General features: G+C 42.9%; 5 protein-coding genes across 7 annotated transcripts; 4 read left to right on the top strand and 1 right to left on the bottom strand.

The window, feature by feature from the left end:
- The first annotated feature begins 83 nt into the window (after window positions 1–83).
- slc25a14 (solute carrier family 25 member 14) lies at window positions 84–10,216 on the top strand. Of its 2 annotated transcripts, XM_028420754.1 has the most exons (9): window positions 84–219; window positions 824–931; window positions 1,471–1,609; window positions 2,026–2,120; window positions 4,969–5,054; window positions 5,140–5,235; window positions 5,364–5,488; window positions 5,575–5,788; window positions 6,683–10,216. In XM_028420754.1, exons 2-9 carry the CDS (start codon window positions 868–870, stop codon window positions 6,722–6,724), a joined length of 861 nt encoding a protein of 286 aa, XP_028276555.1. In that variant the 5' UTR covers window positions 84–219; window positions 824–867; the 3' UTR covers window positions 6,725–10,216. The 2 variants fall into 2 exon arrangements, with proteins under 2 accessions (XP_028276555.1, XP_028276554.1); XM_028420753.1 differs by lacking the exon at window positions 84–219 and having other exon boundaries at window positions 227–931.
- Window positions 10,217–11,566: 1,350 nt separating this feature from the next.
- btg4 (B-cell translocation gene 4) lies at window positions 11,567–13,200 on the top strand. Its single transcript, XM_028420755.1, has 4 exons — window positions 11,567–11,961; window positions 12,312–12,449; window positions 12,549–12,828; window positions 12,916–13,200. Exons 1-4 carry the CDS (start codon window positions 11,789–11,791, stop codon window positions 13,144–13,146), a joined length of 822 nt encoding a protein of 273 aa, XP_028276556.1. The 5' UTR covers window positions 11,567–11,788; the 3' UTR covers window positions 13,147–13,200.
- A 2,577-nt stretch (window positions 13,201–15,777) lies between these two features.
- LOC114445663 (heterogeneous nuclear ribonucleoprotein A/B-like) lies at window positions 15,778–19,680 on the top strand. The gene is made up of 9 exons (XM_028420752.1): window positions 15,778–15,909; window positions 16,685–16,929; window positions 17,024–17,192; window positions 17,305–17,463; window positions 17,552–17,683; window positions 17,825–17,927; window positions 18,009–18,146; window positions 18,388–18,477; window positions 18,717–19,680. The coding sequence occupies exons 2-8, from the start codon at window positions 16,709–16,711 to the stop codon at window positions 18,456–18,458; spliced, it is 993 nt and encodes a 330-aa protein (XP_028276553.1). The 5' UTR covers window positions 15,778–15,909; window positions 16,685–16,708; the 3' UTR covers window positions 18,459–18,477; window positions 18,717–19,680.
- A 736-nt stretch (window positions 19,681–20,416) lies between these two features.
- LOC114446455 (uncharacterized) lies at window positions 20,417–23,536 on the bottom strand. Its single transcript, XM_028422097.1, has 3 exons — window positions 23,405–23,536; window positions 21,073–21,168; window positions 20,417–20,928 (listed from the first exon to the last, which is right to left on the bottom strand). The coding sequence occupies exons 1-3, from the start codon at window positions 23,514–23,516 to the stop codon at window positions 20,417–20,419; spliced, it is 720 nt and encodes a 239-aa protein (XP_028277898.1). The 5' UTR covers window positions 23,517–23,536.
- Window positions 23,537–24,622: 1,086 nt separating this feature from the next.
- LOC114445667 (cornifelin homolog B-like) lies at window positions 24,623–26,931 on the top strand. Of its 2 annotated transcripts, none has more exons than XM_028420756.1 (4): window positions 24,623–24,992; window positions 25,196–25,310; window positions 25,550–25,710; window positions 26,331–26,931. In XM_028420756.1, the coding sequence occupies exons 2-4, from the start codon at window positions 25,205–25,207 to the stop codon at window positions 26,451–26,453; spliced, it is 390 nt and encodes a 129-aa protein (XP_028276557.1). In that variant the 5' UTR covers window positions 24,623–24,992; window positions 25,196–25,204; the 3' UTR covers window positions 26,454–26,931. The 2 variants fall into 2 exon arrangements, with proteins under 2 accessions (XP_028276557.1, XP_028276558.1); XM_028420757.1 differs by having other exon boundaries at window positions 24,783–24,992; window positions 25,131–25,310.
- The last annotated feature ends 604 nt before the right edge of the window (window positions 26,932–27,535 follow it).

Here is a 27,535-nt window from a genome sequence, read left to right as displayed (position 1 = left end):
CTTGCTCGCTTGCTACAAACACACAGAGGTTTATTTTGAAAGTCTTACCGGATATCCTGTTTGTTTGTTTTTGCTGCTGCACTTGACATTAGCATAAAGCGGAAGCTAACAGAAGACGAAGTTTTCTGCCTGCAATTTAGTAAAGTCAAGGCGCGATGATGCGTTGAGCCATGAGAAGTCGGGTTAAATAGCAGGTCGCGGATTTCCTCGACCCCACAGGTACGTGACATTTTCTAACAAATAACGGTAACTAGTTATCAGCCGGTCACCTAGCGGGCTAGTAATTCTCAGAAGTGTTAGCTACACTAGCCGCTAGCCAAGCTGGAGCCATCTGCTTCGAACAGTTTGGACGGCCATCTCTGTAATAAAGACGATCAAAATGCACCATTTTATGTGAGTAAAGCTACAAATCAAATGATGTGATTTTTTACTTCTTTAATTAAGGCTAATTTGGGCTGTTTGTGTGACCAGCCTGGAAGACAATAAATAACTTAATTTCTTTCTCATGACACTGTTGCTGTCCCCAAGCTGTTATTTTTTATGCCCCGCCTTTTTTCCTTTTACACTTGCCAATAGAATCACAGGAACGTTTGATTGATTTGCCCTTCAGCCAATAGAAAGCCAGCAACACATATGACGGCCGTCCTCGCCTTGTAGGCTTCAGCGGGCGTCTCTTTCCGGCGCAGTACGCTGGGATGCTGATGCTGAGGAGCCTCGCTGATCTGTAGCATCACTAAGATCTCAATGTTTACCGACATGTTGTATTGCGTGAGGCTGCAGCACTGTATTGACCTCTGTGTCGGGGGCCTGCTCTTGGTTTTAGCGGGGCTGCAGCAGGTTGAAGCAGCCGCCGCCGCCGCCACGGAGATGTCCAACTTGAACTGGAAACCGTTTATCTACGGAGGGATGGCCTCGATTGTCGCAGAGTTCGGTACGTGATGCACCACAAACATGCAGACGCTGGCTGTCGTGTGTTATCAGTGGCTACCAACGCTGTAATGCTGCATTTGCACATGTTTTTTTTTATGCAAATGTGCTGCCAGATTACAGGGAGCGACTTAAAAAGCAGGAACGATGCATGCAGTTGTATAAATATATAAATGCTCTGTGGTGCATGATCCTGCACCTGCAGAAGTACACACTTCAAGCTGGATTCCAGTCGGGTTGCTTGGATGGGGAAATGGCAGTCTGGCACTTAGTCTAGCCAAGTTTGTGTTCCTCAGATGGTGTTACATTAAAGTCACGGAGCTCGGCAGCAGTTTTATTTATAGAGAAATATATTTAGATTGCAGGAAAAGGACCACAGCTGAGGATATGAGGAAATACTGACTAAAATTTGCATTTTTTTTAGATGTACGTTTCAGCTAGGTAAATCCTGTCTGACTGGATTTTTCCCTTTTGTCATGCTGAATGCCTCACTCGGTCATTTTCTGGATTTTAATTGATCTTCCTTCTCTTTTGCATCTTCAGGCACATTTCCCATTGATTTGACTAAGACCCGGCTGCAGGTGCAGGGTCAGTCCCAGTACACAGAGGTGCGCTACAGAGGCATGTTTCATGCTCTCTTCAGGATCGGCAAGGAGGAAGGCATCCGAGCGCTCTACTCCGGGTAAGGAAGTGCTTCTTTAGGTTTTTGGCCGGACAGACGGTTCAAAGTGAACACCAAATATGGACAGATACCTCTGAGGCTAATGTGTATTTGTGGAGTCAGATGGTTTTTCTACTTCTTCTTCTCCATGTTTGACACACCTTAGTTTCCGTACATGAAGTCTTCATGCCTGCTTTTCCACTTAAAAAGCTGTTGTGTGTTGTGGGCTAACATGCTAATTAGAATATGTTCCTCGGGGCAAGATTTCCACTGTGCTGTTTAAATTTAGTTACTTCTTCTTGACACATACTTGTAAAATGTAAACACAGGGCTCTGGTCCAGTTTGCATCTACAGTTTTTTGGAATAAATTAGTGAATAAATAAATGATTCTTCTGTGCAAAAAGGTTAACGGATGTTTTCCCACCTCTCCTCGCAGGATTTCTCCCGCTCTTTTGAGGCAAGCCTCTTACGGGACAATCAAAATAGGAACTTACAACTCGCTGAAGAGACTGTTTGTCAGTCGTCCAGAAGGTGGGTGTCAACGTGGCCGCCTCTCCTGCCTTTTTTCCTCTATCTGCTCTTTTCTTCATTAGGATTACAGCAGCTCTACATGTTAGTGTCCTCACCATCATTATCAGTCTGCAAAAATCATTCCCACACAATCAGCAGCCGGCCAAGCTGTGAGTTACGACGAGCGACACTGACACCGTATTAAATTTAGAGTTATATTTCTGCAGGGCCTCTGACTGCTTTCAGGCCGATCTTGAAATGCACACTTGATTTTATTAGCATTAACTGCCTTATTAACACCAAGCTAGCAGCAGCATTTAACTGGTTATACTGATGCTGCTGCGCAGAGAACATATAACAACCGAAGGGTTAAATGATCCCTGTAGTTTGAAAAGCTGTTTTGCTGGATAATAATAGTAGATATTATAGATATTATAGTCCTTAACATAGTTTATAAAGTGGTTTAAATCCGTTTTGTGTGGTAGAAACATTTGTTTATTTACTGTCTCCAGTCATGTGTGACTGAGCCTGTGTCCTTCTCTGTTTGTGCCTCACACACCACAAACCCCTTGTTGTTTCCTCTCTGTTTATGTTGGGATGTTTTGCATGCGTACAAATGTTTAGGTGTCCGTTGGATCACACTGCATTTAAAAAAAAAAAAAAAAAAAAAAAGAGTTGATAATCTCCTTTATTAGTTGTGGCTGCAGATTATTTGCCTTAATGATTCAGTAAAGACCATCATGGTAAATATGAGCAGTCTAACCATTGGTGCCGTTACATTCGTTCACATTTTCTCCCAGTTAAGCCGTTGAGTGCGGCACCGGAAGGCAAATCAAAAGAATAGATGTGTCAACGCAGTGTTGACCTGGACCACCTGGAGGCTCAGGGATGTGCGTTAACCTGCCGGCACTAATTTGCAAACTAAATAAGAAGCAAAGTGCTTCCAGGCTGGAAGGAAAGGAAGGGAGAGTGGAAAGTGGCAGAGTACGCCAGGCGCTGTGCTCCTTCTTCCCTTTACAGATCAGAAGCACAAAAGTATGTTAATTTCTTTCCAACATTAACGACCTTCAGACACTTACAGTGAAAGGGAGGCGGATCAGATCAAACGGAAAGCCCAACACGTCAGCCTTTAGTGGAGCCATGTCCGTGTTCCTACTTTAATTAACACATAATATTTTGTCATATTCAACCTTTGATTGTGTCTGTTCTTCTAAAGCTTCCCTTTATTCTCATTGTTTGTTTCTCTCTCTCTCTCCTTTTCTCTGCTCACCTTAATATTTAATGATCAATTAGTGCACATAATATTTATAATATAAATAATAGAGTAGAAGAAGAAGAAGAGAAGCACCATGAGATTGAACAGAACAGCAGTGCAAAGTTTCTGTCTCTCATGAGAATTGTTGTTAAAGGAGTAGTGTACTAAGTGTGACGGCACCAATGGCTCAGTGTAAGTAAGAATGAAGCGAAGCAGTGATGTGATGGAGGGATTTTTTCCTCCTGTTGCTCCTCAGGCCTGTCCTCACCTTTCCCGTGTTTTGCCTTAAATACGAAGCGCTCCTCTTTGCCTCTGTTGATTGTTTCTGGTCTCCAGTCTGCATGCTCTGTGCCGCCATGGTGCCACTGTGTATTGAATGCTTGTTTTGATACAGGCTTGGGTTTGCCCTGTGGTTGTGGTGGGATCCAAACGCCAGTTCCCCTGCCCAAAAAATGAGCGGCGCCAGGACCGCCACACTAACTGTTGGTCAGATTCCTGTAACTATTGTTCTAAACTCAATCCATTATTATTACTTTTATGTCGTCTCCTCCTCCTCTTTTTTTTTTTTTCCTTCTTCTTCCCCCATTGTAGACACCACACTGGGTTACTACTAATGAGATCCACCACTTGCTAACACTGACAAACTCTGCCGAGGCTAATCACTAACAGATCAGTGTACGGAACGTCTCTCCTACACAGTCGATGCATAAATACACAGCTCTGTCTGCGGTCTTCTTTTTCTAAAAAAATAGGCTAAAATGTTTGTGTTCTAACTTCCTCTTCCTCTCTCTAACATGAGAGGCGTATATGTCTCTGTATGTGTCATTTTCAACACGTCTTCTTTGTGTCTTGTTTGGGTCGGAGCATTATGTACTGTACCTTTAAGAATCAACAGTAGAACCAAAATCTGAGTGTTATTTTTTCATCAAGCATTTTACCAAAAATAAACTTTTTGCAACATGATTTTGTTAAAAACAAAAACAAATTCAGCATCTTTGGTGCATGTAGTAAACCACTATTGAATCACATGTGACCAACAGCACATTCAGCACATGTTTGTTACATGTCACATGATGTGAGTTGTGGAAAAACTGGTTTGTAGAAGCTGTGAAAGTGCAAACGTTTTTTTTTTCCACTGTTGGCGACACCTGTGTGGAAAAGTGAACATACAGACTTTAGTTTATTTACATTTACATTACATTTAAATCAATAATTGACATTAATTCAACTTTGTTATACTGCAGAGAGGCATGATGGAGTTCTCTGTGCTTGTAGCCGTGAGTGTGCCGTTTCCACTCAGCAGCAGAACTTTACATTTGACTGAAAATAGGAGTGACACACCCCCCACATGCACTAACCCTTCTCTGATATTAGAGAATAGAGAATTCCTGTAGTTTACAGGTCTGTCTCAGTTCTTATTGCACTGTTGTTTTGTCCCAAACAAGATCAATGAGCTAACAATTTCTTTGTTTATGAAGGTTATGGAATAACACACACTCTGTTATAGCAAATGTTCAGCTAACCTTAGTAGCACCGTGTGTGTGTGAGTGTGTGTGTGTGCTTTTTGGCTTTACATTAAATAATATCTTTTTTTTTTGGTCTCTTTTGTGACAGATGAGACCATGGTCATCAACGTCTTCTGCGGGGTCGTGTCTGGTGTCCTGTCCTCCTCCCTGGCCAACCCTACTGATGTGCTGAAGGTGAGTCCACACAGCAGGTGGCCTGTGTGCTGAAGTATTCCGCTCTCTCTGAGCACGTCTGTCTTTGTGTCTCTGTGCGTCTCAGATCAGAATGCAGGCGCAGGGCAGCCTGCTCCAAGGCAGCATGATGTCCAACTTCATCAACATCTACCAGACTGAGGGCACCAGGGGGCTGTGGAGGGTGAGGCTTGGATTTGTTGCTGTGTTCATGAAACAAGATGGAGCCAGAAGGACTTTACAGTACTGTATGTCTGTTGGCTCAGCACTCAGCAGCGAGTCATTGACTTCTGTCACCCTCCTCTTCCTCAGGGTGTCATCCCCACAGCGCAGCGGGCGGCCATCGTCGTCGGGGTGGAGCTACCCGTCTATGACATCACAAAGAAGCACCTCCTTCGCTCCGGCGTCATGGGAGACACCATTTTGACTCATTTCATGTGAGTTTCTCCTTCTTTTAACTCTTTTTTTCCCCAGAACAAAGATGGATTCTGTGTATGAACTGTGTGTGTGTATGTATCAACAGTTCAAGTTTCACGTGCGGCTTGGCGGGGGCTCTGGCTTCCAACCCCGTAGACGTGGTCCGGACCCGGATGATGAACCAGCGGGTTTTGTCTGGGAGCCCCATGTACAAAGGAACGCTGGACGGAGTGATGAAAACCTGGAAGAACGAGGGCTTCTTCGCTCTGTATAAGGGATTCTGGCCAAACTGGCTGCGACTGGGGCCTTGGAACATTATTGTATCCTTTTAAAAAAACAAATGTTTCTCATTTAAATCAGCAGCCAGTTACACATTAATGTCCTACAGCTACGTGAAAGGAATAAAAAAAAATAGCCTCATTATACGGCGATTGTACGATTAGAAACTTTCCGACTGTACTTCAACGCATCATATTATTATAATTCATCAACTCCACTTTGCTCTACATATCTCGAGTAGAAGACTGGCCAAAAAATTAAAAACTAGGAAGCCACGATGCTTCACATGTGACCAGCAGTCACATGACTAAAATTCAGTTAAACATTTGGCTGATCTGCACTTTGTGCAGGTTGTAGCTTTAAAATGCAAATATTTCCCTATTTATTACACCTCTGTGGAGAAGTGTGCATATCGAGTCTTGTGTGTAACCCCCCGATTTACACCGGATGCAAAGCGTTAGCGTAACTGCAGCGCAGCGAAACGCTTCCATTATAGTCGATGAGAGTATTTACACCGGCCGATTCAAGATTCAGTTTGAAAAGTAGAGAAACGACATTTTAATATGATAGAACATGTTTTTATAAGGACGACATCAGAAAGGAAAAGGCAGGGAGAGAAGCAGCAGCTGTTCTCAGAGTGGAAGGTGAGGAGCTGCCCTGTGTGTTGAGGGAGTAAACCGAGTTTTCAGTAACTGCTCTGTAACCCAGCCTGACACATAGAGAGGACTTTGTGAATCTCACAGAGTGTGGAGGCAGAGGCTTCTGAAACGCTCCTGGTGTATTACGTCCGTAAAGCGCCACGCTGCGCTTTTGCGTTCGGTGTAAATCCGGGGGAAGACGTCGCAGGTCTCTCCACCTATACCTTTTGTTGACGCTTATTAAAATCCTGTTATTTGCATGTGAAAATCCTGTTGTGTCCCTAACACACCTCTCAGTTCTTCATCACCTTCGAGCAGCTGAAGAAGCTCCCGTTTTAACGTGAGCAGGACTGCACTGGACTGTGGCAAGAGACGCGTGTGTGTGTGAGTGTGTGTGTGTGTGTGAGTGTGTGTGTGTGTGTGTGTGTGGGGGGGGGGGGGGGGGGGGCATGGCAGCATCTGGAGTTTTTTTTTTAACCCGTATATTGACACACTTTTTGTTTTTATTTGAAACTGACGAGACAGCACAGGATCAATGATCTGCCCATTCACATCTTTTGTTCTTATTGTTATTGCTCCTGTGTTCGTGCAGTTTTAAAGGACTGTTGATGATGACACTCCTCCCCCGGGGCAGCTAAATGTGTGGTTGTAGCCACAGAGTGAGAGAGAGCGAGAGAGAGAGATTAGGTGAGTGTTGGATTTTCATTTGAGACAAAGAGAGAGAGAGGACACGTGTGAATATTCACTCAGGATTCCTACACAAACATGTGAAATGTGTTTTTAGTGCAGACGTGCATGGCCACGCGGCTCGACGTGTAGGAAGCCTGTGTTCAGAGGGCATGTTTGCAGCTGTTGTCGAGGAGGAGGTGCATGGTGTTTCAAGAGATTCAGTGACTGTTACAGGTGCACGCTGACAGACAGGAAGTGCAGAGAAAACCCGTCTATACTTTTGTGTGTCTGAAAACACACCAGAGAACCAAAGTTTCTGAACAGAGGTCCTTTGTACCTGCCAATATTTAGGTTCCTCAGATATATATTTGGAGTCACTGACACTCTGCAGATCACTCAGCAGACAGTGGTTTGCCGTTACATTTGTACTGTTCTGTGTTTGCTTTGATCCTCATTTTGTCGGATTGTCACCGTGTACTTGAAGGTTAGTCTGGCCCAAGATCAGGCAGAAAATATAAACTCAATATTTCCAGGCCTGAAAACAACCACACTGTGTTTGTATCTGCTGCCCCCTCATGGTTATAACTGCATGTCTTATGACTTTCCACCCTCCACCGCCGTGGTGATCAGCTAACATCAGTAAATGTGGTGTTTCCGGTTCCGACTGAGTTGATGACCTTAAATGTGACCTGCTGTCTGAACATTTCACAGACGATCTGAAATCATAGGTGCTGTTACAAAAGCATCTTATATGGGTACGATAATGACTCATAAAGACGTTTGCTTTTCACTGGAGTAACAGCAGAACCAGGAGACGATCTCAACGTACCGGAGTGTTGGAGCTGACGTCTGCTTCTGTATAACGTTCAGAAAAAGAAAACGCACACACACTGTTCATTATTTATATTTTTGGCTGAGACTTGAGTTTTTACAATCAGAATTCTGAACCAAAGCCTCCAATCAGACGCATTCGTTCTCTGATTCACTGCTTTTATTTATTTATTTAAAAACAAACAACAACAAACATTCACTCCTAATTCTTGTTGTTCTTATTTTTGTCCCGTGTCTTTCTCCACCTCCAGTCTGAAGGGATCAGTGTGTGGAGGTCGTAGGTTGTGAGCTGGGCTTGCTGCCATATTCATCATTCATACACACTGACCTGATCCGGGCCTACTGTAACATGTAAATGTCTGAGGCGGATGGATTTTATCTTCTCCATGTGTACATACGATGCCTTTTTTTGTGCTGTTTTTCCTCTTTTATCCCCACATTGTGCCAAAAAAATGTGTTTCCTCCATGCTGGGTGACAGTTACTGTGTCCGTGCAGCCTGATCAGCAGCAAACTCTCTGAGCTCGTATAAAACAGACCAATCCTCCCTCTGTCGCCCAACAAACACTTTTAATTTGTGTTTTTGGTCATTTTCTGTGTGTGCAGATATAATAACTGACACATGCTAAGCTTGTCGCTAATAGCTTCTTTTCCACGTATTTTGCTGGAGTAACGCAGCATCATCTGAACCTAATCTAAATTTTGTGAATAAACACACACACTGTCCTTTAAGCCCTGACATCAATCAGTGGTCGTCGCAGCTGACGTCATCTCACACACTCTGCAGAATCCTCAGACTGTCTTCCAATCAGTAACAAATATCCACCTCTCCTCTCACTGAGCTCGAGTCGAAGTCGTTGCAATAACTTTTTTTTTTTTTTTTTTTGGAGCAGCTTCCTTATTTATCGATCCTGTTTGCACTGCTGAGTACTTGGTGTTTCAGTGTAACGTTCATGTCACGTCACAGCTCTGCATTTAGCTTCACTGTTAGTGTCAGACTTTAACAAGTGTGTGTCGCCATGGTGGCTTCTTCTTCTTCTTCTCTCTGGGTTGGACTCTGAAATGTTCTTCATGTAAATTGACACACTCTGTGACCAAAAGTAAACGGACACCATGTAAAGGTGTAAATCTTACTGCTGCATTCTACTATCTGATGATTGATTGTCCATGATCAATCAATTCTGACATTTTATGGATAAACCAGGAGAAAACGTCCTGATCTTCAGAGCAGATAATGAGGATTTAGATGATGACTCCTGACCTTTCCACCCTTCATCAGACTTTACAGTTGGTAGCTGGCTGTCCACAGGGTGTACGTTTTAAAGTTTAGCACACTTACAGGTACAGAGTTTAGTGGCAGGTGGCTGTTGTCCTCACCACAGGGATGCAGGTTGGATTCAGGCGGTCACGTCGTCCCCTTCTCTCGCTGCTCCCTCCCCCCAGCCCAGTGTTGCTGCCTTCAGAGGCCACTTTAAGTTTCTGATCGTGTCTATGTGGTGTAAATACACCCAAAGGGAGCAGTGTCACGTGCTGACGCTCCTGCAATGCCTTTTTTTTTTAGTTACAGTCATCAAATTCTCCTGGTTTCACCAGGAGCTGTGATTTGTTACCTCTGCAAACATGCTTTACTGAGCCGTGTGTAGAAAAACGGAAAATGAAAAATGTCTGCTGCACGATTAAATCCATGGAAACCTTCGGTTTTTAACGTGCAGCGTTGTCTTTGCTTTGTATCAATGAAGATCTATCAGATGGAAAAGTCTTGTCTGGCTGTGGAAGCTCGTTTGCACATTGTGAGTGAATGTACATGTAAACTGCGGTCAGACCAGTTATGAGGCTTTTTATAAAGTAAACACTGGAGCTTTAATGTGCTGGAGGTCTGCGTCCATGCTACAGAATGTACTTCACAGCAGGCTTTGTTTCTTTGTTTGCTTCCTGGTTAACAGCCGTCAAACCCTTCTTCTTCTTCTGTGTCAAATTATTATTTTCTTCATTAGCCCCCTAGTAATTCAAGCCAACCAATCCAGAAGCAGATATATTTTATATATACTTTAAATTGATTTATCGGCGTGTGTGTGGCTGCAGGGCTCTGTCATTTCAGCTCCACATTTTGGGCTCCAATGTTTTGGTTTTTATATTTGCAGTAAGTTTTTATTTCAGAACATTAAACAATGTAATGAGCTGTATTGTAAATATATATTTCCTGTCCGAGCCCAGTAGGTCCAGACTGGGCCGTTTTAACATTTGATATGTTTTCTCTGTTTTAAGTAAACATATGGTTGGAATGATTTGTGCTCCATTGCATTTTGTTTATCTTTGCATTTTACAGTGTTATTTATTTTAAATATTCCACCTTCACAAGTAGACGTTTCCTCCTGCATCTGCTCTTTCTGCAGAGCTAAGATTAGCTAACCTGCAGACATGACGGGCATGGAGCTCCTCTTTAAAAAGAATCAAAACGCCACTTCCCCCTGAACACGTTCTGTCTTTCAGCCTCATGTTGATGAATCATCTGTGTGGAGAAGAAACATCTTTGTACGTTTCTCCGGCCTCTCTCTGCCGCCTGTGATCTTCTCGCCTGTTTTTTTTTTTTTTATGGTGCTGCTCTTTTCTTTGGCTTCATATAAATTCACTGTTCACTCAAATCAAATATATGCTGTAATGTTTTATTTTGTTGAGTTAATAAAATGCACCTACTTGATTCTAATGTGAGAACAACATAATTTCAGGAATAATACTTTAAATACTGCTTTAACTTCAGTTGAAATGTTTGTTTTTCTTTTATTTATAAAGGTAAAATGCATTTTAAAAAAAGCAATGTTTGACCAGCATAATTTGGAGCAGGAACATTTATATTTTTATTTTTTCAAATTCACAAAAAGTCTAATAAAATGGACGGAGTGCTGTCGGTGATAATGTTTCTGGATGAGTTTACATTGTGCTGCCATAGATTAGTAGTTTCTCTATATTAGCATCCTGCTGATGACCAGAAGTAAATAGACACCATCAATCAATCTTTATTTAAATGTCACTTTGTAACAGCTCACGCACAAAAACCACACACAGTGTCAACATGTGAATGCTGCAGCCTACCAGATCTGATGATTGGTTGTATTATTGATTGTCCACAATGTTCTGACATTTGATGCACAGACCAGGGGAGATGTCCCTGTTCAGACTAACAGTTCAAACTTCCGTTCACTGATCATTGTTGCAGCTTTAGAGCCGATCATGAGGATTTATGATGGACTGTGTGAAACGTGTGTTTGTTGACTTACATACAATGAATACAAGAATAGGAAACAGCCTCACAGCGCCCTCTCTGGGTGAACTGCAGCACAGTGGCATGAGCAGGAGGTGGACGGGCTCCTTCATAAGGACTCAAACGTCAAATACATGTTCAATTTAATGTTAATCGTCCAAAGAACAACAGTGTTAAACGGGCTGATAGAGGCCACGCACACAGTGTCCTGAAATGAGTGTGAATAATTTATAATAAATTATAATAGTTCAAAGATGCATATAAAATAAAGAATGGAATCAGATCCTCTGCTGGATCAGCTGCTCCTCTGCTCCACCCACACACGTCCACGGCCTCATTAGGTGAAGCAGCTTCAGGTGTAGCTGCTTCACCTTCCAGCTGGCCTGAGGTTTTATCAGAGCAGGGGAAGGTGCCGAGGATCAGATGTAAGCTTCATGCACAGACTCAGACTCATGTGGTGACACATGTTCCAGATAAAAGCTCTCTGTGGAGCTTCAGCAGCAAATATGTTTGCTTGAGTTGTTTGGCTTCTACTTTTATTTGTTCTTTCTATCAGAGTAGGATCACCCTACACCTGTTTTATTCCCTGGAGAGTTTTTTTTTTTTTAAGCAGTACAGGCTCGCTGTGTTTGAGGTCCAAGCAGCCATGAAGGAGGAGATCGCTGCTGCCGTGTTCTTCGTGGCCCGGCTGGTGAAGAGGTACGGCTGTCTGGATAACGACAGCAGGGAGCGCTTCGCTGCTGCCCTCACCTCCGTCCTGTTTGAGAACTACAAGAACCACTGGCACCCAAACGCACCCACCAAGGGACAGGCCTACAGGTCTGTGACACCGAGAGGAAAATGTGCTTTATAAGTGGCTCTCTGGACCCCTGTGACAGTGGGCCCCTCTTCCAGGTCAGCCAGCACCTGATTTGGTTTGTTGCTGGTGGACTCAAAAGTCTCACCAATGGTTACAAACCGCTGCAGAAATCTCTCAGGATCCTCCTCAAAAATGGCAGCTGGCTTGTGGTTTGGACTTCGGGGACTTGAGGCCTGCATGGAGGCCAATTATTACACATAACAGCACATTAGCGTCTCTCCGATTAGCATCTGGAAACCATGAGTTTAAATCTTTTCCTGGACTTCATCATGTTCTTCTGCTGTTTGCAGTGATAATGTGTGTGTTTCAGGTGTCTGAGGATGAACCGTGTGCAGCTGCAGGACCCGGTGCTGCAGCAGGCCTGCGAGCGGAGCGTGGTGCGGTACGAGGATCTTGGCCTGCCTCAGGAGCTGACGGTGTGGGTTGACCCTGGAGAGGTGTCCTGCAGGTCGGTGGGGGGGGGGGGGTTTCAGGTTAGCTGTATGCTAATGCTAGCTCTCAGTTTATATCGGAGCTACAGATCGTTCTCCTCTTTTTCTTCTCACAGATACGGTGAACACAGTTCGGCCTTCTGCGTCTCAGCCGTGGACAGCTGCCGGCGTGGAGATAGGGAATTTTCCCGCCGAATCCACGATGCTGTGGAGCGGGCGAGCCTCGACATCCAATCAGGCAGCTCCTCGGATGAGGAGGACGGGGACAAGAGCATGAGCAGCAGCAGCAGTAGCAGTAGCAGCAGTCTGTCATCTCTGTGGCCTGCTCCAGTCCCCCCTACCACCACTGAACCCAAAACCATCCCAACTGTCAGCAACCCCAACAGCGTTTACCGGGTATGTGTCAAACCTGTCTGTCTTTGTCCGAATCCGTTCAGTGTAAAGTCTCTGAGTTAATGCTGCTCTGCTCCTGTCCCCCCTCAGTTCAGCGAGTTCTCTCCGGGCGCCCCGCAGACCTGGCTGAGGGACAAGCGGAAGGCCTTCATGGTGGACGCGTTCCCGCCTCACCCTGCTGCTGCTCCTCCGCCTCCTCATGGAGCTCCAACTTCCCAGTTCTCCAGCCAGAAAGGCTTCAAGCCCCATCACCGAGCCACGTTCACCTTCACCGGACCTCGTGTGGACAAGTACCACTGGGTCAGCAAGACCCGATCCTAGGGCACAGCCAGCCTCCGAAGCCAGAGCCAGGATCTGGTCACTGCTCAAAACTCTCAGGACCGTTTGTAAATCTTTAAAGGATGAGTTTATTTGTGTTTGTTGGTTTAAAGTAATGCTGTTTAAGCATGTTTTTAATCTTTGAAAGATTCAAGAATTTTAAATAATTTCTCAATGTGTGTTTTAATCTAAAATTAAAGCAGGTGTGAATAAAGTAACATTGAATTGTCATTGAAAAGAAATAAATACGTCCATTTCAGCTTTGCTGCTTCATCTCAAGTGTTCATTTTTCCATTTAAATGTATCCTTAATGCACCTCAGAGGGTGTGTGTGTGGTGGTTGTACTGGTAGTGTGGTTAGTGATTGGTGTATAAGAACAATCAGCTAACAGCACTGCCTATACAGCCGCCCCATTTACATTGTTGCTGGACTGTTGAAGTGGTTGCCAGGCAACAAGCAGAAATGTCAGGAATTGAATCTGGACATGCAGTTTGAGATATGATCTTCATTCTTTGGGGAGGGTGCTGCATCCACTGTGACAGAACTGAGTGGTTTGTCCAAAAGTTTGGACATTTTGTGTCCAACGGTGGTCTGGGAGCTGTTGATGAGCGCTCGTTCTCACCTGTACACTGCACAGTGAGGCTGAAATCTGGCCAATAGGCTGGAGATGGAGCTCAATAAACAGCAGAGTGCATGTCCGGCTTTACAGGTCCCAGGCTGAGATCCAAGTTAGCTACAGCAGTGACCTTCTACTCTCTGTACTTCCTGTTTCATAGCGGGTTCTCTCTCTGAAAACAAGTTACACGTTTCTCTGTCTTTGGTCTCACTTAGCTTCTTGCCACTGACCTCATCTAAGACGTCTGGATTTTCTGACACATTCCTGGAGCACACGGCCCGGCATACTTTTCCCTTCAGGTCCTCATTTACCTCTACTGTGCGTCACCTTGTCATCTCGTTCTTCGGTCCTCCTGTCCATGGCCCTGACCTCGATCTGAGCCACAATCGTGATGGTTGTCTGTCTATATTTCTGGAACAAAATGCACAAAAGAATGTTACAAAACACAAGAAAATGTTAGAGATCCTTTGCTCCACATCCAGCCTGTCGACACGCTCTGATTGAAATGTGTGTGCTGTGCTGTGCTCTTACCTGTGGTGGCTGCAGCGTTCTGTTGACCACTGCTGAGGAAACACGGCTGTCTCCACAGCTACCCTGTACACTGTGTGTGTGCCCACAGCTCAGGTCATGCCTCGACTTGCCCTGGCTGGTATGGTGGATGTTGCTGGGTGAAGCAGTTGGTGGCAGCAGTAAACACTCGCCCTGAGCAGACACCGGCCAGTTTCACAGACGTGTCTGTTGGAGGACAGAGACACAACAAAAATGATGGACAAAACTGGACATGTATGCATGAATGAAGACAAGCATCACTGTTTTGGAGGGTTCGTGAAAAATAAGTACACGTCTGTTTGACATGATATTTACAGCATTTTTAAAAATTAAAGATAAGATTAAAACAACATATGAAATTTAAAAAAATAAAAAAATTTGATAAACACATGCAATGGAATCCTGCAGGTTTTAATAGATTTTAAATTGTTACTTTAAATGACATAATGACCCGGGACTTCACCAACAGTTACACAAATATTGATGCTGAGGCACTAAAGGTCTACATGAGCCATCTCTTGATTTTTAAAAAAAGCTATGATAGATATAATAAAATAAGATAAATATAAAAAATTTGTCCGTATGGACTGGTCTGGAATTATACACTTTATTATCAGTATTCAGGGCCGGCCCAAGGCATATGCGAAATATGCGGTGGCTTAGGGCCCCCAAGAGCACCAAAAGATAAAATATATATTTTATATTTTAAAAGATAACATTGATTAATACAAACGAGATGGTAGGGTAATGATAGTATCCTATAGCCTATAGGATGATGAAGCATCTGATGCTGAGGTGGTGGTATGAAATTTTGCTTAGGCCCCCAAAAAGGCTTGGGCCGGCCCTGTCAGTATTCATATATATATACACATATTTATCTAAGTAAGACAAAGAGTGACTTTCATCAGGCTTTAACTGAGTAGCTACAAGCAAGAATCTGTGTAATTCATGTTGGGGGGATGCTACATCTACAGCACTAAAACTGGAGAATCATCATACATGTAGAATAGAATAGAATAGAATAGAATATACTTTATTAATCCCTTTGGGAAGGTCCCTCTGGGAAATTTGGGTACCAGCAGCACTACAACACCAACAGTCAGAGCAAGAATTAAATAGAATAAAATAAAATAGAATGAAATAGAATACAGTGCAGTAAAAAAAAAAAAGATAAGAGGAATTATTTACAAATGTCCTGCTTAATCAAGTAAATGACATAAAGTTAATTAAAATCACCAAGCGTTGGTAAAATAAACCTGAGGGTCCCCCTCTTATTTAAGAGAAAAACTGGGTCAGTTGAAACCAGAGCCACCTGTCGGTCAGCGGCGGATTTACACTTTAAACCACTTCAGGACCGGAAGCAGGAAAATACGCTTGGCTGCTCTGTGTTGCCTTTTGTCGCAGCGCTCGCTCAGCCAGCCAATGAGGTGACGCCTTGATTCGCACATGATACCTTCTCGTCCAATCGCAGGCGTCATTATTACAACAGGCCTTTGCTGTCGGTCACATCCGGTCGTATATATGGTGCCACGAGTTAGCGGCGAATTTGGAGAGTGTCCATTTTGAGCAGCGATTCGGCGTCCCCGGTGTATTCATTTAAAGTAAGCACCCTGTTTTGGTTTTTTACCGTTAAAAAATATGCGTGCATACGTCGCACTCGGCGCCGACATTTGTAAACTGCGTTACCCTCTCTTTGTTTCGCTTTTGTGCGTGAAGTTGCTTCTCGTTAGCCTCGGCTAGCAGCCTGTTAGCAACAACTGTGCTAATTCACGTTAACGCGGTAATTGCACTGAATGAATCATTTGTTTCTTCAATGAAGTCATCCCTGAACTTTTATGCGTTGGCGGAGTTTATTTACAGATTTCACTAGCTGCTGTGTGTTGCACTGTGCCGCGGGTTTTAATTGTCGTGAAGCTGCCTAGCAGCTAGTTTAGCCGGGCCTTCAAACTGCCCTGGAACGGTAAGAAAGCAAAGCGCGGTCCGCTTGAACACCCGAGGTAACATGGAGACTCACGCGGGGTTGTTGCTTATTGTTAGCTAGCAGCGTCTCTGTGGCGCTGCTAGCGATCATGTTTGCCATGGTTACCATTTGATGTTAACGGATCTAACGGCTCGATTAAATGCAGATCTATCTATATACTGGCAAGCTGACCTGCAATCAGTAGTTGTTAAATTGTTGTCGATCAAAACGTTAGCATCTGTTATCATGTTGCTTCTACATTGAAATACCTTTAAGATTCAGTAGACAAAGAAGCTACAGGGTTTATTCGTTGTGTCTTTTCCTTTTTGGAAAATGCTACTTTAGTAACTTACTGGTTACTAACCATTGCACGTTTTAGATTTTTTTTTAAAACTTAATTCTCGTCCCCTGTCCAGTTTTTTGCAGAGCCCATCATCAGAATGGCAGACGCTGAGAATCTGCTCATGGAGACATCAGAGCAGAACGGAAACGAGGAAGAGGAGGACCAGAACGGAGCCGAGCAGGAGCAAGAGCTTGACCATGACCTTGACCAGGACCCGGACCAGGACCAGGATCAGGATCAGGACCTAGAGCAGATGTATGGAGAGGAAGATACGGATGGGGGCAAGATTGATGCCAGCAAAGGAGAGGAAGATGCTGGGTAAGTGTTGTCGCGGTGACGGCCTCATCCTGAATCCAGTCTCAATGAAACGCCACAAACTAAATGAGCAGAGTTGTGTTCTCTTGGTTTGCAGTAAAATGTTCGTTGGTGGCCTTAGCTGGGACACGAGTAAAAAGGATCTTAAGGACTACTTTAGTAAATTCGGCGAGGTGTCAGACTGCACCATCAAGATGGACTCCACCACCGGCCGATCCAGAGGCTTTGGCTTCGTTCTCTTTAAAGACGCCGCCAGCGTTGACAAGGTCAGCTGTTTTAATGTGTAGTCCTGCCAACACAGGACGGCACGAGATACTGATCTATTGTTCAAAGAAGAGATGTTCACACGGTACGTTTGTTATCCGTGTGGATCTGCAGGTGCTGGAGCAGAAAGAGCACAGACTCGACGGACGTCAGATCGACCCAAAGAAGGCCATGGCCATGAAGAAGGAGCCCGTAAAGAAGATCTTTGTTGGCGGTTTGAACCCAGAGGCAGATGAGGATACCATCAGGGAATATTTTAGCACCTTTGGAGAGGTTAGGAGCTCAGGTGTAGCAGTTTAAAAGTGACCTTTGGTGCCCTAAGTTTACACAGTGGGTGAGTTGTACCCCTCTCTCTTTCCAGATCGAAACAATTGAGCTCCCTGTCGACCCCAAATCAAAGAAAAGGAGGGGTTTCATCTTCATCACATTCAAAGAGGAAGCCTGTGTGAAGAAGTGTCTGGAGAAGAAGTACCACACCATCCACGGTGGCAAGGTACGCGTGCCGATTCATGCACCTGGGTGTCTGTTCTGTTAGTTACAGTTTATCAAGTGTCTGTCGTTCCATCCCTGCGTTGTCTTTAAATATCTGTCTAAACGGTGAGATCAAGATCTAAAGTGTTTGTCCCCTGTTCAGTGTGAGCTGAAGATCGCTCAGCCGAAGGAGGTGTACCAGCAGCAGCAGTACGGAGGTGGACGTGGAGGTGGCTACGGAGGCCGGGGAAGCAGGCCTCGTGGAGGTAGGAGAGCGGTCTGCATGTTGCCTTTGTTTGTCGTTTCCCCAAAGCCATCAAGCCATTTTTATGTGAACTCTGTCTCAGGTCAGAGCCAGGGCTGGAACCAGGGCTACGGAAACTACTGGAACCAGGGATACGGTAACCAAGGCTACGGTGGATACAGTGGTTATGGAAATGACTACTATTCTGGTTACTATGGATATGGACCTGGATATGACTACAGTACGTACAGGCGTTTAGTTAATTGAAACCTCTGATGCAGCCTGTGATACCTCCTGTGTTCAATATGAGTTATTGTATGGAGCACGAGCCCCAAAGTCTCTACATGTGTTTTCATAGCATGACTGATTTGCTCTTTAAAGGCTTCCTTAAACACTGAGCTAACATGGTTCTCACTGATCTGTCTCGATGGAAAGCTCGGCTTCTAACCTGTCCACACTGGTGTTTTTTTTTTTCACCACAGACCAAGGCAATGCCAACTATGGGAAAACCCCAAGACGGGGGGCACATCAAACCAGCTACAAGCCATACTGATGATCACCAGGAAAAAAAGGTATGTCGGGAAAGAGTGGAACAGATAAACCCAGGGTGGAAATTCACCAACCTGCTCCACAAAACCTGACAGCAGGTTTAAAAAGTCTGCCTTAATCTTATTTACATCACATCAAGATTACATCTTCAGTCTCTGAACTCATTTTGAAACTACCGAGAAAAATTCATTTTTACGTCTCTTAAAATTGGCCTTTGGTGTAGGAAGTATTACCATAATTCAAATGTGTTCTCACTCCTCAGGACTCCATGATCCAGTGAGACCGACGGCTGGACGGAGACACTGGGCCTGACACGACCTCTTTTATGACAGACGACCATTTGTACAGAAAACCTCCAAAATGTAACTTTTCCATGTTTTTGTTTTTCCGTTGTTTTGTTTTTTTTATCCTATCATTTTTAGGTTTTATTTTCCCTTTGGTGTTTTTTTTGTTTTTTTTTTTTTTTTTTTTTTTTTTCCCCCGCTTCACATTTCCACCAATGGAAGTGTAATTTTTACTGTACTTTTTGGTACCTGTTTTGATTCTAATGTATTGTAAGGGTTGTATTTTACGTGTTTGCTGGCTTTACAGGTTGAAAATCTTGTTCCTGTAAATGAGCTTTTTTGACAAATAAAAACAGTTTTCAGTAATTTTTTTTTGTTCTGATGCTTCCAGGTTCTGGGGTAGAAGATATAAAAACCATGTTGAATAGCTCTAGGATTAAAGACTTTTGGATTTAAGCAGATTATTATTTCTTGTTATATGAAGTCTGGTGTGATTAGTTTTAGGACTCCAGGCTGTAGTTTCATGTCTGAAACGCCCGCTCTATTGGCTCACATCTGAAGGCATACTGATGATGTATTGGTGAGGGGTAAAGATTGTTGTTTATAGTGTTAGTGCCACTGGTTCTTTTTTTTTTCCTCTTTTTTTTTTTAAATGTCAATGTCTTTTCCGTTTTCTAGACAGTTTACAGACGATTGTTGTCACCAGACGGTGTGTCTGGTAAAACATTCTTGTTTGTACTAATTTTTGTATTATTAATAATTAAAGTTACAGTTAATGATTTAAGTTTTTAAAGAATAGAACTGGCTTTTTAGTGTTTGATACAATGTACCATAAAGCATAAAAAAACAAGTCCAATTTTAAACCTCAGGATGGCAGTCTGAATCCTGTTTTTTTTTTTTTGTTTCCCTCCTTGGGATCAATAAAGAATTGTATCAATCTGCCAAACTCAAAAAGTGTGTTGCGAAAAGCATTAGGCTTCATTTGTAGAAAATTCTCTATAGAGTTGTGTTTGAGGATCCACATGTGTTCAGGTTTTGTTTAAATCCTATTTGGACATTTTCATTCTAATATGGTAAATGATGTAATACCCTTTCTGGCCACAAAACGCATCTCAATAGGAATGTGGCGCTGTTTGAATTTAGGCTCGATTAACCTGAAATGTCAAGCGTAGAAGAAGCGAATCATGCTAATCAAAGGCAGGTGAGGACCTAGCATGTGCTGCTGTTTTCAGGTGTTTGTGTCTTTTTGTGTTTGTCACGAACGAAAATGTAAAAATTCCGAGTTGTTTAGTCAAATTGTTTTTCGATATGTTTTTGTTTTCTAACGTCGTCATTGACATTTATCGAATTTATTTGTTTTTCCTCCATAATCAACGGTAAAGCTAGCTGAAGTTAACAATCTATTTTGAAAGTTGAGTTGGACCAAAGTCTTTTTAAAAAATATTTTATGTGCTGTGAACAATATTATTGTTTGAGTTTTACTTCATTTATTTAATATGACACAAATGAGCCCGTCAGTTTTCCCACATTCAAAAAGCAATCTTTAATAGTTTATTGAATTTACCAGTTTGTATGTGTCAAATTTTTAAGATCCCAATAATGCACAAAACAAAAACTTGTTGTTTAACAACCATTTGAACTTTTATTTAAGGAAACCTGTGATTGGACTGAACAGGGTCTATATCTCAGCGATCGCTGGCAGTAATGGGGCCTTAAATCTTCTGATTTGCTGACATGTGCTGCGACAACCAGAAGTCCACAGGACGCCTGTCCGCCTGTCTGCTTGTCTCTTAGTTGAGAGTGTGCCTGCAGGTGTCGGCTTATGTTCACTTGTCTTTTTTTCAGAGCCCGTCTCGTGGTCCTTGGCCGTCTTCTTGCTGTTTGTGACCAGGACTAGCCCGGTCCTGGAGCCACTGAGAAAAGTCTCAGCACAATTCAGAACCAGATGTTGTCCTGATGTGGAGCGGCTGGGGCGACCCACTGGGGTGTTGGAATAAACAAACTGTTGTTTTGTTTTGTTTCCTTCTCCCAGCCATCCCCCGCGGAGCAGTCGGGCTGCGGTGAGGAAAGAGTCTGTCTCATGGTCTGAATGCAGAGACACGGCTGATGACGCAGCCTGGACCGCAGGCATGGTCTCTGGATTTCTGCTGCCCTCCATCCCACCGTACCTGTGGGTCACCGTCTCTGCTGCTGCAATATAGAAGGTACTGATGCAGATTTTTAAAAGCATTGGACTCTATGAAAAGACTTACGATAATTCACTGAGGCCTCCACTTGAGGGAGGCAGAGCTCTTCTGCAACGCAATGCTCATGAACCAGCTTAGTTAAACTAACCAGTGGCTGCTGAAGCTGTTGTTCTGAAGCAAAGGTGTGGACAGGAGTACGATCTGCCCCTCTCAGCCACACAGTAGCAAATAAAACCCGGGACTCCTGATGGCAGAAAAAATGAAAAACAAACGTAAAATGAAGACAAAGTGGAAAAGTTTCAGCTCAGCACCTTGGTGTTAACCTGTTTCAGGCATTACATAAAATGCTCTAGTATGTTATTTTAAAGTAATTTAAAAATGGTCAGTGATTGCCGTTTTCTGAAAACATATAAGCAAAAAGCACAAATATGTGCATAATGGAAATCACGCAGACAGCTGTGACTGCAGTAGATTTGGGTAATACCTGCTTTCAGTGGGCACCCCTCATTTCTCTCACTGCTTCCTCTCTTCTCCTCTTCCCCTCAGGACTGACTCCACTTAACTGCGCTCCCTCCGTCTGACCCACTGTTTGTCAGTCTCTCTCTCTCTCTCTCTCTCTGTGTCTGACCCACTTTCTCTGTTCTTCTGTCTCATCTGTATTTCAGCTTATTTTAAGTTAGATTATCAGGTACAAAAACTGAAAATGGGCCAGATGCAGTATTAACAGCCAATAAAGCTGAGGCCATGTTTAACTAGTACATGTAGAGTTAAAATTGTAAAACCTCCTAATTAAAGTCAAAGTTGCACATTTCTATAATAACAGTGGATGAACTGATTTTGTGTAATGTGACATGAATAATATTAATATACCATAATCCATAATAACAGATCAGTTGTTTTTTTGAGAACATAACTACTAATCTTCCTCTGTACTTGTTTGACTCGCTGCTGAACTTGGTCACCTGGGAAAGACTATTTGTGTGTGTGTGTTGGGGGGGGGGGTTTGGATGTATTGACAGATGTTGGACTGTAACCTTTGGTGTGCAGGGCTGCTGCTGTGCTGGCTGTTTGCTCTCTGGTCCTCACCCCAGAGTTCAGTAAGTTAATCTGCTGCAGACAGAGCAGGGAGAGGATGGACATCAAGTTTTCAAAACGTGTGTCACTGGACCGGTCATTTGTCAGAAAAATACAAACAAAATAACTGTTCAGGATGTTACTGACTGCATGCAATGATATGTCAGTGACTTTACTTCTGTATTGTAATCGTTGAGGCAGAGAGCTGCAGTAGAGAGCTTGTGTTGTGCACAGTGGTGGAGGAAGTACTGAAGCTTGGTACTTAAGTAAAAGTAGAAGTGCTACATCAGCAATTAAGTAAAAGTCTTAAGTTACTTTAAAATGTACTTAAATTATTAAAAGTAAAAGTACTCACACTGAATATATATGATTGATTTCCATTGCAAAGGATCTGAACAGGTTAAAATAATCAAAGTAAAATGGAGCATGTGTAGTTAATGTCCATGTTCAGTCCAGAAGCAGCTGTGGACAGGTCTGTGTGTCATGAGGCAGGCTGTGGGCATCAAGTGAACAGAGAGGCTGCTGATAACAAACAGGCATTCAGCATGTTTACTGTGTCAGTGTTCCTGCTGTAGATTCATGTTATGATTCATGTTCATCAGACATTCATGGATGGACCTGTGTTAGCAGACAGCAGCTAACTAGTTAGCTAACTGAGCCAGAGCACCGGCATCATGACTGAGGCTCATTATAGAAACACAGCTGGCAGCGTGACACCAGCTCCATGCAGAGTCTGACCTCACATCAGTCCAGCACAGCTGTATGAACACAACTGTATTCAGAAATGCACAAGTAACTACAGACATTTTAAAATTTGTAGTGGAGTAAAGCTACAGTATGCACTATTATTTTTACTTAAGTAAAGTAGAAATACATACAAATGTACTTAAGTACAGTAACAAAGTACAAATACTTAGTTACTTTCCACCACTGGTTGTGCAAGTGAGACACAAAAGAGACTAAAAAATCTCAAATGAGAGAATTTGACAGAAAACCAGATGCAGTTTGTTGCATGTTAGCGTCCTCCCAGATGTTGCACATGCACAACTGTGAGTCCAGGTCAGGCGCACGAGACTGTTGTTACTGCTATTTCAAATATTTAAGGATTTCACTCAATCATGTGAGCGTTGGCCCCTGAAAGCTGCTGTTCACATGCTCCGTCCATCCATTCACAGAACTCACTGGAGCAAAGTTCGAAAGGATCGAGGTCAACCTGCTCGGTTTGTGCTGGCTCATAGTGGCCATCAGTATGTCAAAGGTAATGGGAATGGACCACAGTACAGTAGCTACAGTGTTAAGAACTGCCAGGTTCTATGGTTCTCTGTGTATTTAGTTAAAGCTAAATGGGGTATATAACTGTCCATTATTATAACTATTAGGTGCAATATTAAAAGTCCTTCACTCACCATCCTCCTGTAGAAAATAGTCGTCAGCATCAAGTCGCTGTTTACTTCTGTTTGGCTGACTTCTGCTATAGCTAGAGGAAAGAATTGCTTGAGAGCCATAAAATGAGGTCATGACTCTTTGTATTATATTCATAAAAGTTAGGCGTTTGCACTGCAAGGAACAACAGTACAGTTCAAAGATTCCCCGTCATGTCAAAACTAAGCTGAGACATGAAGCCAAAAGGGAAGCACCAAACATCGGTGGCCAGTTCAGAGTAAGGGACCAATCCGTTGCTTTGAAATATATTAAAAGCTGCTTCCTTGGCGTTTTAGTCTCAAACTGAAAGACGCAGCCGATAAGACGCGAGGCGTCCGCTGTGTCATCCGGACCTTCGGTGTATCGACACGTGTTTTGTTGAACCGGACCGTGGACAGACAAACACAACTGCTCCCAGTAAAGTGAAGAACGATACGATGACTCGATGATGAGTTGGGTCATAAAATAGTCTGATGAAATGTTTGCCTGACTTGTTGTATTTGAGATGATGTAAAGCGAATATTTTGGGAACCACAGGAACGCGGGGAGCGGCGGCTTCTGACCTTTGCTTCTTTTGTGCTCCGCTCTTTGATCCAGGCTCTAAATGTCTGATGGTTAATTTATTTAGAATGTCCTCCCATTATTGTGTGTTTGTTTGCTAAGCTCTTTACTGTGGCATCCGTTGTGCATCATCATAATGTTAGTTTTTTTATATTTGTGACTCCCATTCTCATAAAGCAGGTTTTATGATGTAACTTAAGATGGCCTGTAGTCCAACAACAGACAAAGTAGACTTTTCATGTGAGGGCTTGTATTGTATTGTAACTAAGATGAGTTGTTTCACTAGTTGACAGAAGACACAGCTCTTGCACTTGGATTTATTTAGAGGCTTCTTCCATTTTAGAGAATAGAATAGAATAGAATATACTTTATTAATCCCTTTGGGAAGGTCCCTTGGGGAAATTTGGGAAATTTTTCTATGAATATTGTGGGAAAATGTTACTTTTGTGTTTATTGCTAATGGAAAAATCTACATTTTTCATATACAGTAGCTTCTATGTTATATAAGACAGGGGCTCCAGACTAAGATGAATTGTTGTGCTGCCTGAGTTTACCTGAGATTATCATGATAATCTGCAGGATTAGAGAAAGATCTGTATGCAGGTGCAAACAGAGTGAAGTGAAGTGAACAAAAGTGTAAACAATTACTTTATCTGATGCGTCTTTAATTGTCTAACCATGACTATAAATTGTTGCCACTTGCCGCCACACAAACAGCCTGATAATGAGTGACAGCATGGCCTCACACACCCTGCCTCACCTACAGCCTTTGAAAATTGTTTCCACATTAGATCTTGACGTCTTGCGAGGCCTCGCCCTCATTTTGTCTTTCTGCTGGCTCAAAAAAACAAATAAACGCACTTTGTTAAAACAACGACGACTGCCGGGAGAACTGGTACGTCCAGTTTGTTTTCTCGGGAGTTATTTCTCCCTGAAGAAATGACAGATTCTCGGCGCGGCATCAGCCGATGGGACGCACAGCGCTGAGCTCGTTCATCATCAAACACAAAGGTGAGATACTCATAATGGTAAATGTTATATTCAATACATGCTGAAAATACATTTGAAAAATGTAGTTACTCACAATCCATTCACTTTGTTTTGACCGTTTTGTTGCTGGTTTGCTTGTTTTTGCTTAACTTAAAACAGAAATCGGGAATCCTTGGCAGTAAAGTGTGTGTGCATTAATAAATCACACCGGCATCCTCCTGTAGAATCCCACCATGTCTTCCAAAATGGTCATCAGACAGCCGCAGCCTGTGATGGTCTCCCAGGACTCTGACGAGTGGGGGTCTGGGATTTGTGACTGCTGTGAAAATGCGCCTGAGTGTAAGTTACTTACTCATACAGGATAAACACAATTAAAACATGTAACATGATTTTAGCTGAGTCTAAAACGAGCACACACAAGAACTGTCATGGGAGAGAGCAGTGACTGGTTAGGTGTAAACTTCCTCATATCTTCTTTTGTGTTTGCCAACACTGTGTCATGTTTGTAGTTGCGTGTCGTCTCAGTAGCGTCCTGCCTATCATTTGATTTCCGTGTTTTTTTTGTTTGTTTATTGAAGGTTGCTTTGCTTTCTGGTGCTTCTGGTGCTTCGCCTGTAAAACCTCCAAGGATTATGGCCAGTGTCTCTGTCTCCCCCTGCTGGATCTTTTCCGCACCGGCATAACCCCAGCGGTCACCATGTCTATGCGGGCCTCCATGCGACAGCGCTACGGCATCAAAGTAAGGCCATGGTTTCCTGTCTGTCCAGACCCCAGGGAAGATTTATCTGGATTAAAATAGGGAATTGTAGGGAATCAGTATAATCTGCTTCAGCAACAGTTCTGATCAGTAGCAATACAAACCTGACATGAGGGTTTGCAGCTTCGCAGCTTTCTACCCAGCAACATTCAGCACTGAGTCTAAATTTCTATTGTCATGATGCCAGCGTCTGGTACAAATTGAAATGCCAGCATCTTCATCATGTCTGTGTTTGTTCAGATTCAGAGCTCTGACAGGCAGGTTTTTTACTCCTTACATGTAGAAACGTTTGCTTTGGGTGGTTTGGTTTAGGATTAGGGTTAAGTCACTGTTTCTCAAACAATCTTTTGCAGACATAACTGTGACCGGTTCAGGACCAAGACCCTTTATTTGCAGGGAAATAAGAGGCAGACTCAGTTTTTCAGTTTCATAAATTCTCATTTTTCAGTCTGTAATCCTTAAATAAGGATCAGCTCATTCTGTTGTAGACACAGCGTTTTCTCCTCTTTTTATCTAATAAGCCTGTTTAACTTATTTAAAACTTGAAAGAACTGATCAGATTGGCCGCCTGTCGGCCCGATGTCGCTGTTTTTGTCCTGCAGGGCACAATGTGCAAGGACTGTGTGTACTCCACCTTCTGCACAGCCTGCACCTGGTGTCAGATGTCCAGGGAGATGAAGAGAAGAAACATCCAGATCGTTCTGGTCAGCGCCAAAACCTCATGACCTCACTCACAGTCACCTCCACCCACCAGGGCTGGCACAGTCAGTGGGTCTGCAGTCTGAAGCCCTTTAGGGAAGAGTAATACAATAATATGACTGAAATCTCCTGCCTGTAGTTCTGCTTTAATAACATTACTGACTGTTCATAACGATGATTTGTGGCTTAGTACTGCTGTTATCTATGATTTTATATTATTCTAACTTCTATCTTTTTTTTATATCTTAATATAAAACATGTACAGGTTACAATTTTTTTAATTAATCATGTTATTCATTATTTTATAGCAAAGAACAAATGTATAGAAAACAATAGGCACATAGAGGCACCTGTAATTCACGTGAAATACAGCACGACAGCCACTAGAGGGAGTCCTACTCTTACAATAAGTCATGGGTTTGTCACAGTAGAGGTCATAGTGGGTAATGATCGGAGCTTCTGTAGCTCCTGGCAGGATGAGGAAAAAAAAATACAATAAAAACACATTTAAAATATAAAAGTCTGAGCAGTAAAGCTTTTTTCCTCTTTCTCAGTAATTTTTTCGAAAAGTAATTTGGCTTTTTGTTTTCAGAATTTGCTCTTCCAAGCAAATAATTTTGATTTATGTAAAAACTCTTTGCATAGACACAAATTTAAAATGTGCAAATTAAACAAATACAGAGAACATTTCCAATACCAAACTGATATTTAGCAGATTTTACCAAAATGATTTCCCCCATTTTTTTTTAGGAGTAATATTATATAGAGTCTGTATAACATAGCATATAACATATATTTTGTCTTTGAGCCGCAGTGTTATTGGAGGTTGTGTGCACTTTAGTTTGATGTTTTTAATTTAACCCTAACGTCTGAATGCCCTCTTCATGTTTTCTGCCATCAAACAGTCGACCGGCCATGTTAGCGGCTTCCTGGTGAGATATTTTGACGGAGCTAAAGAAGCTTTACCGGCTGCATTTTAGGCACGTATCGGCCAGCTTGTTTTTACTGCCCTCTAGTGGTCATATCATGATTTAGTCTGGAATGTCAGTGGATGTGTTGTACGGTCAGCTGCATCTTTGCCGAGACCTGTTGGATGTAAAAGAGGACG

Source organism: Parambassis ranga, chromosome 14 (assembly GCF_900634625.1).
Source record: "Parambassis ranga chromosome 14, fParRan2.1, whole genome shotgun sequence".
In the NCBI taxonomy this organism is placed as follows: domain Eukaryota; kingdom Metazoa; phylum Chordata; class Actinopteri; family Ambassidae; genus Parambassis; species Parambassis ranga.
Note: the sequence above shows the minus strand (reverse complement) of the source record. Positions and strands in the feature narration are given on the sequence as shown.

Coding starts and splice junctions, on each gene's coding strand:
- slc25a14 (XM_028420753.1), top strand. CDS start 745: ATGTTTACCGACATGTTGTATTGCGTGAGGCTGCAGCACTGTATTGAC. Junction 932..1,470: donor CTCGATTGTCGCAGAGTTCG/GTACGTGATGCA, acceptor TTGCATCTTCAG/GCACATTTCCCATTGATTTG. Junction 1,610..2,025: donor ATCCGAGCGCTCTACTCCGG/GTAAGGAAGTGC, acceptor CTCTCCTCGCAG/GATTTCTCCCGCTCTTTTGA.
- btg4 (XM_028420755.1), top strand. CDS start 11,789: ATGAAGGAGGAGATCGCTGCTGCCGTGTTCTTCGTGGCCCGGCTGGTG. Junction 11,962..12,311: donor ACCAAGGGACAGGCCTACAG/GTCTGTGACACC, acceptor TGTGTGTTTCAG/GTGTCTGAGGATGAACCGTG. Junction 12,829..12,915: donor ACCCCAACAGCGTTTACCGG/GTATGTGTCAAA, acceptor GTCCCCCCTCAG/TTCAGCGAGTTCTCTCCGGG.
- LOC114445663 (XM_028420752.1), top strand. CDS start 16,709: ATGGCAGACGCTGAGAATCTGCTCATGGAGACATCAGAGCAGAACGGA. Junction 16,930..17,023: donor AAAGGAGAGGAAGATGCTGG/GTAAGTGTTGTC, acceptor CTTGGTTTGCAG/TAAAATGTTCGTTGGTGGCC. Junction 17,193..17,304: donor ACGCCGCCAGCGTTGACAAG/GTCAGCTGTTTT, acceptor GTGGATCTGCAG/GTGCTGGAGCAGAAAGAGCA.
- LOC114446455 (XM_028422097.1), bottom strand. CDS start 23,516: ATGACCTCATTTTATGGCTCTCAAGCAATTCTTTCCTCTAGCTATAGC. Junction 21,169..23,404: donor CTATTTTCTACAGGAGGATG/GTGAGTGAAGGA, acceptor TTCTGCCATCAG/GAGTCCCGGGTTTTATTTGC. Junction 20,929..21,072: donor AACAGCTTCAGCAGCCACTG/GTTAGTTTAACT, acceptor TCTATATTGCAG/CAGCAGAGACGGTGACCCAC.
- LOC114445667 (XM_028420756.1), top strand. CDS start 25,205: ATGTCTTCCAAAATGGTCATCAGACAGCCGCAGCCTGTGATGGTCTCC. Junction 25,311..25,549: donor CTGTGAAAATGCGCCTGAGT/GTAAGTTACTTA, acceptor TGTTTATTGAAG/GTTGCTTTGCTTTCTGGTGC. Junction 25,711..26,330: donor GACAGCGCTACGGCATCAAA/GTAAGGCCATGG, acceptor TTTGTCCTGCAG/GGCACAATGTGCAAGGACTG.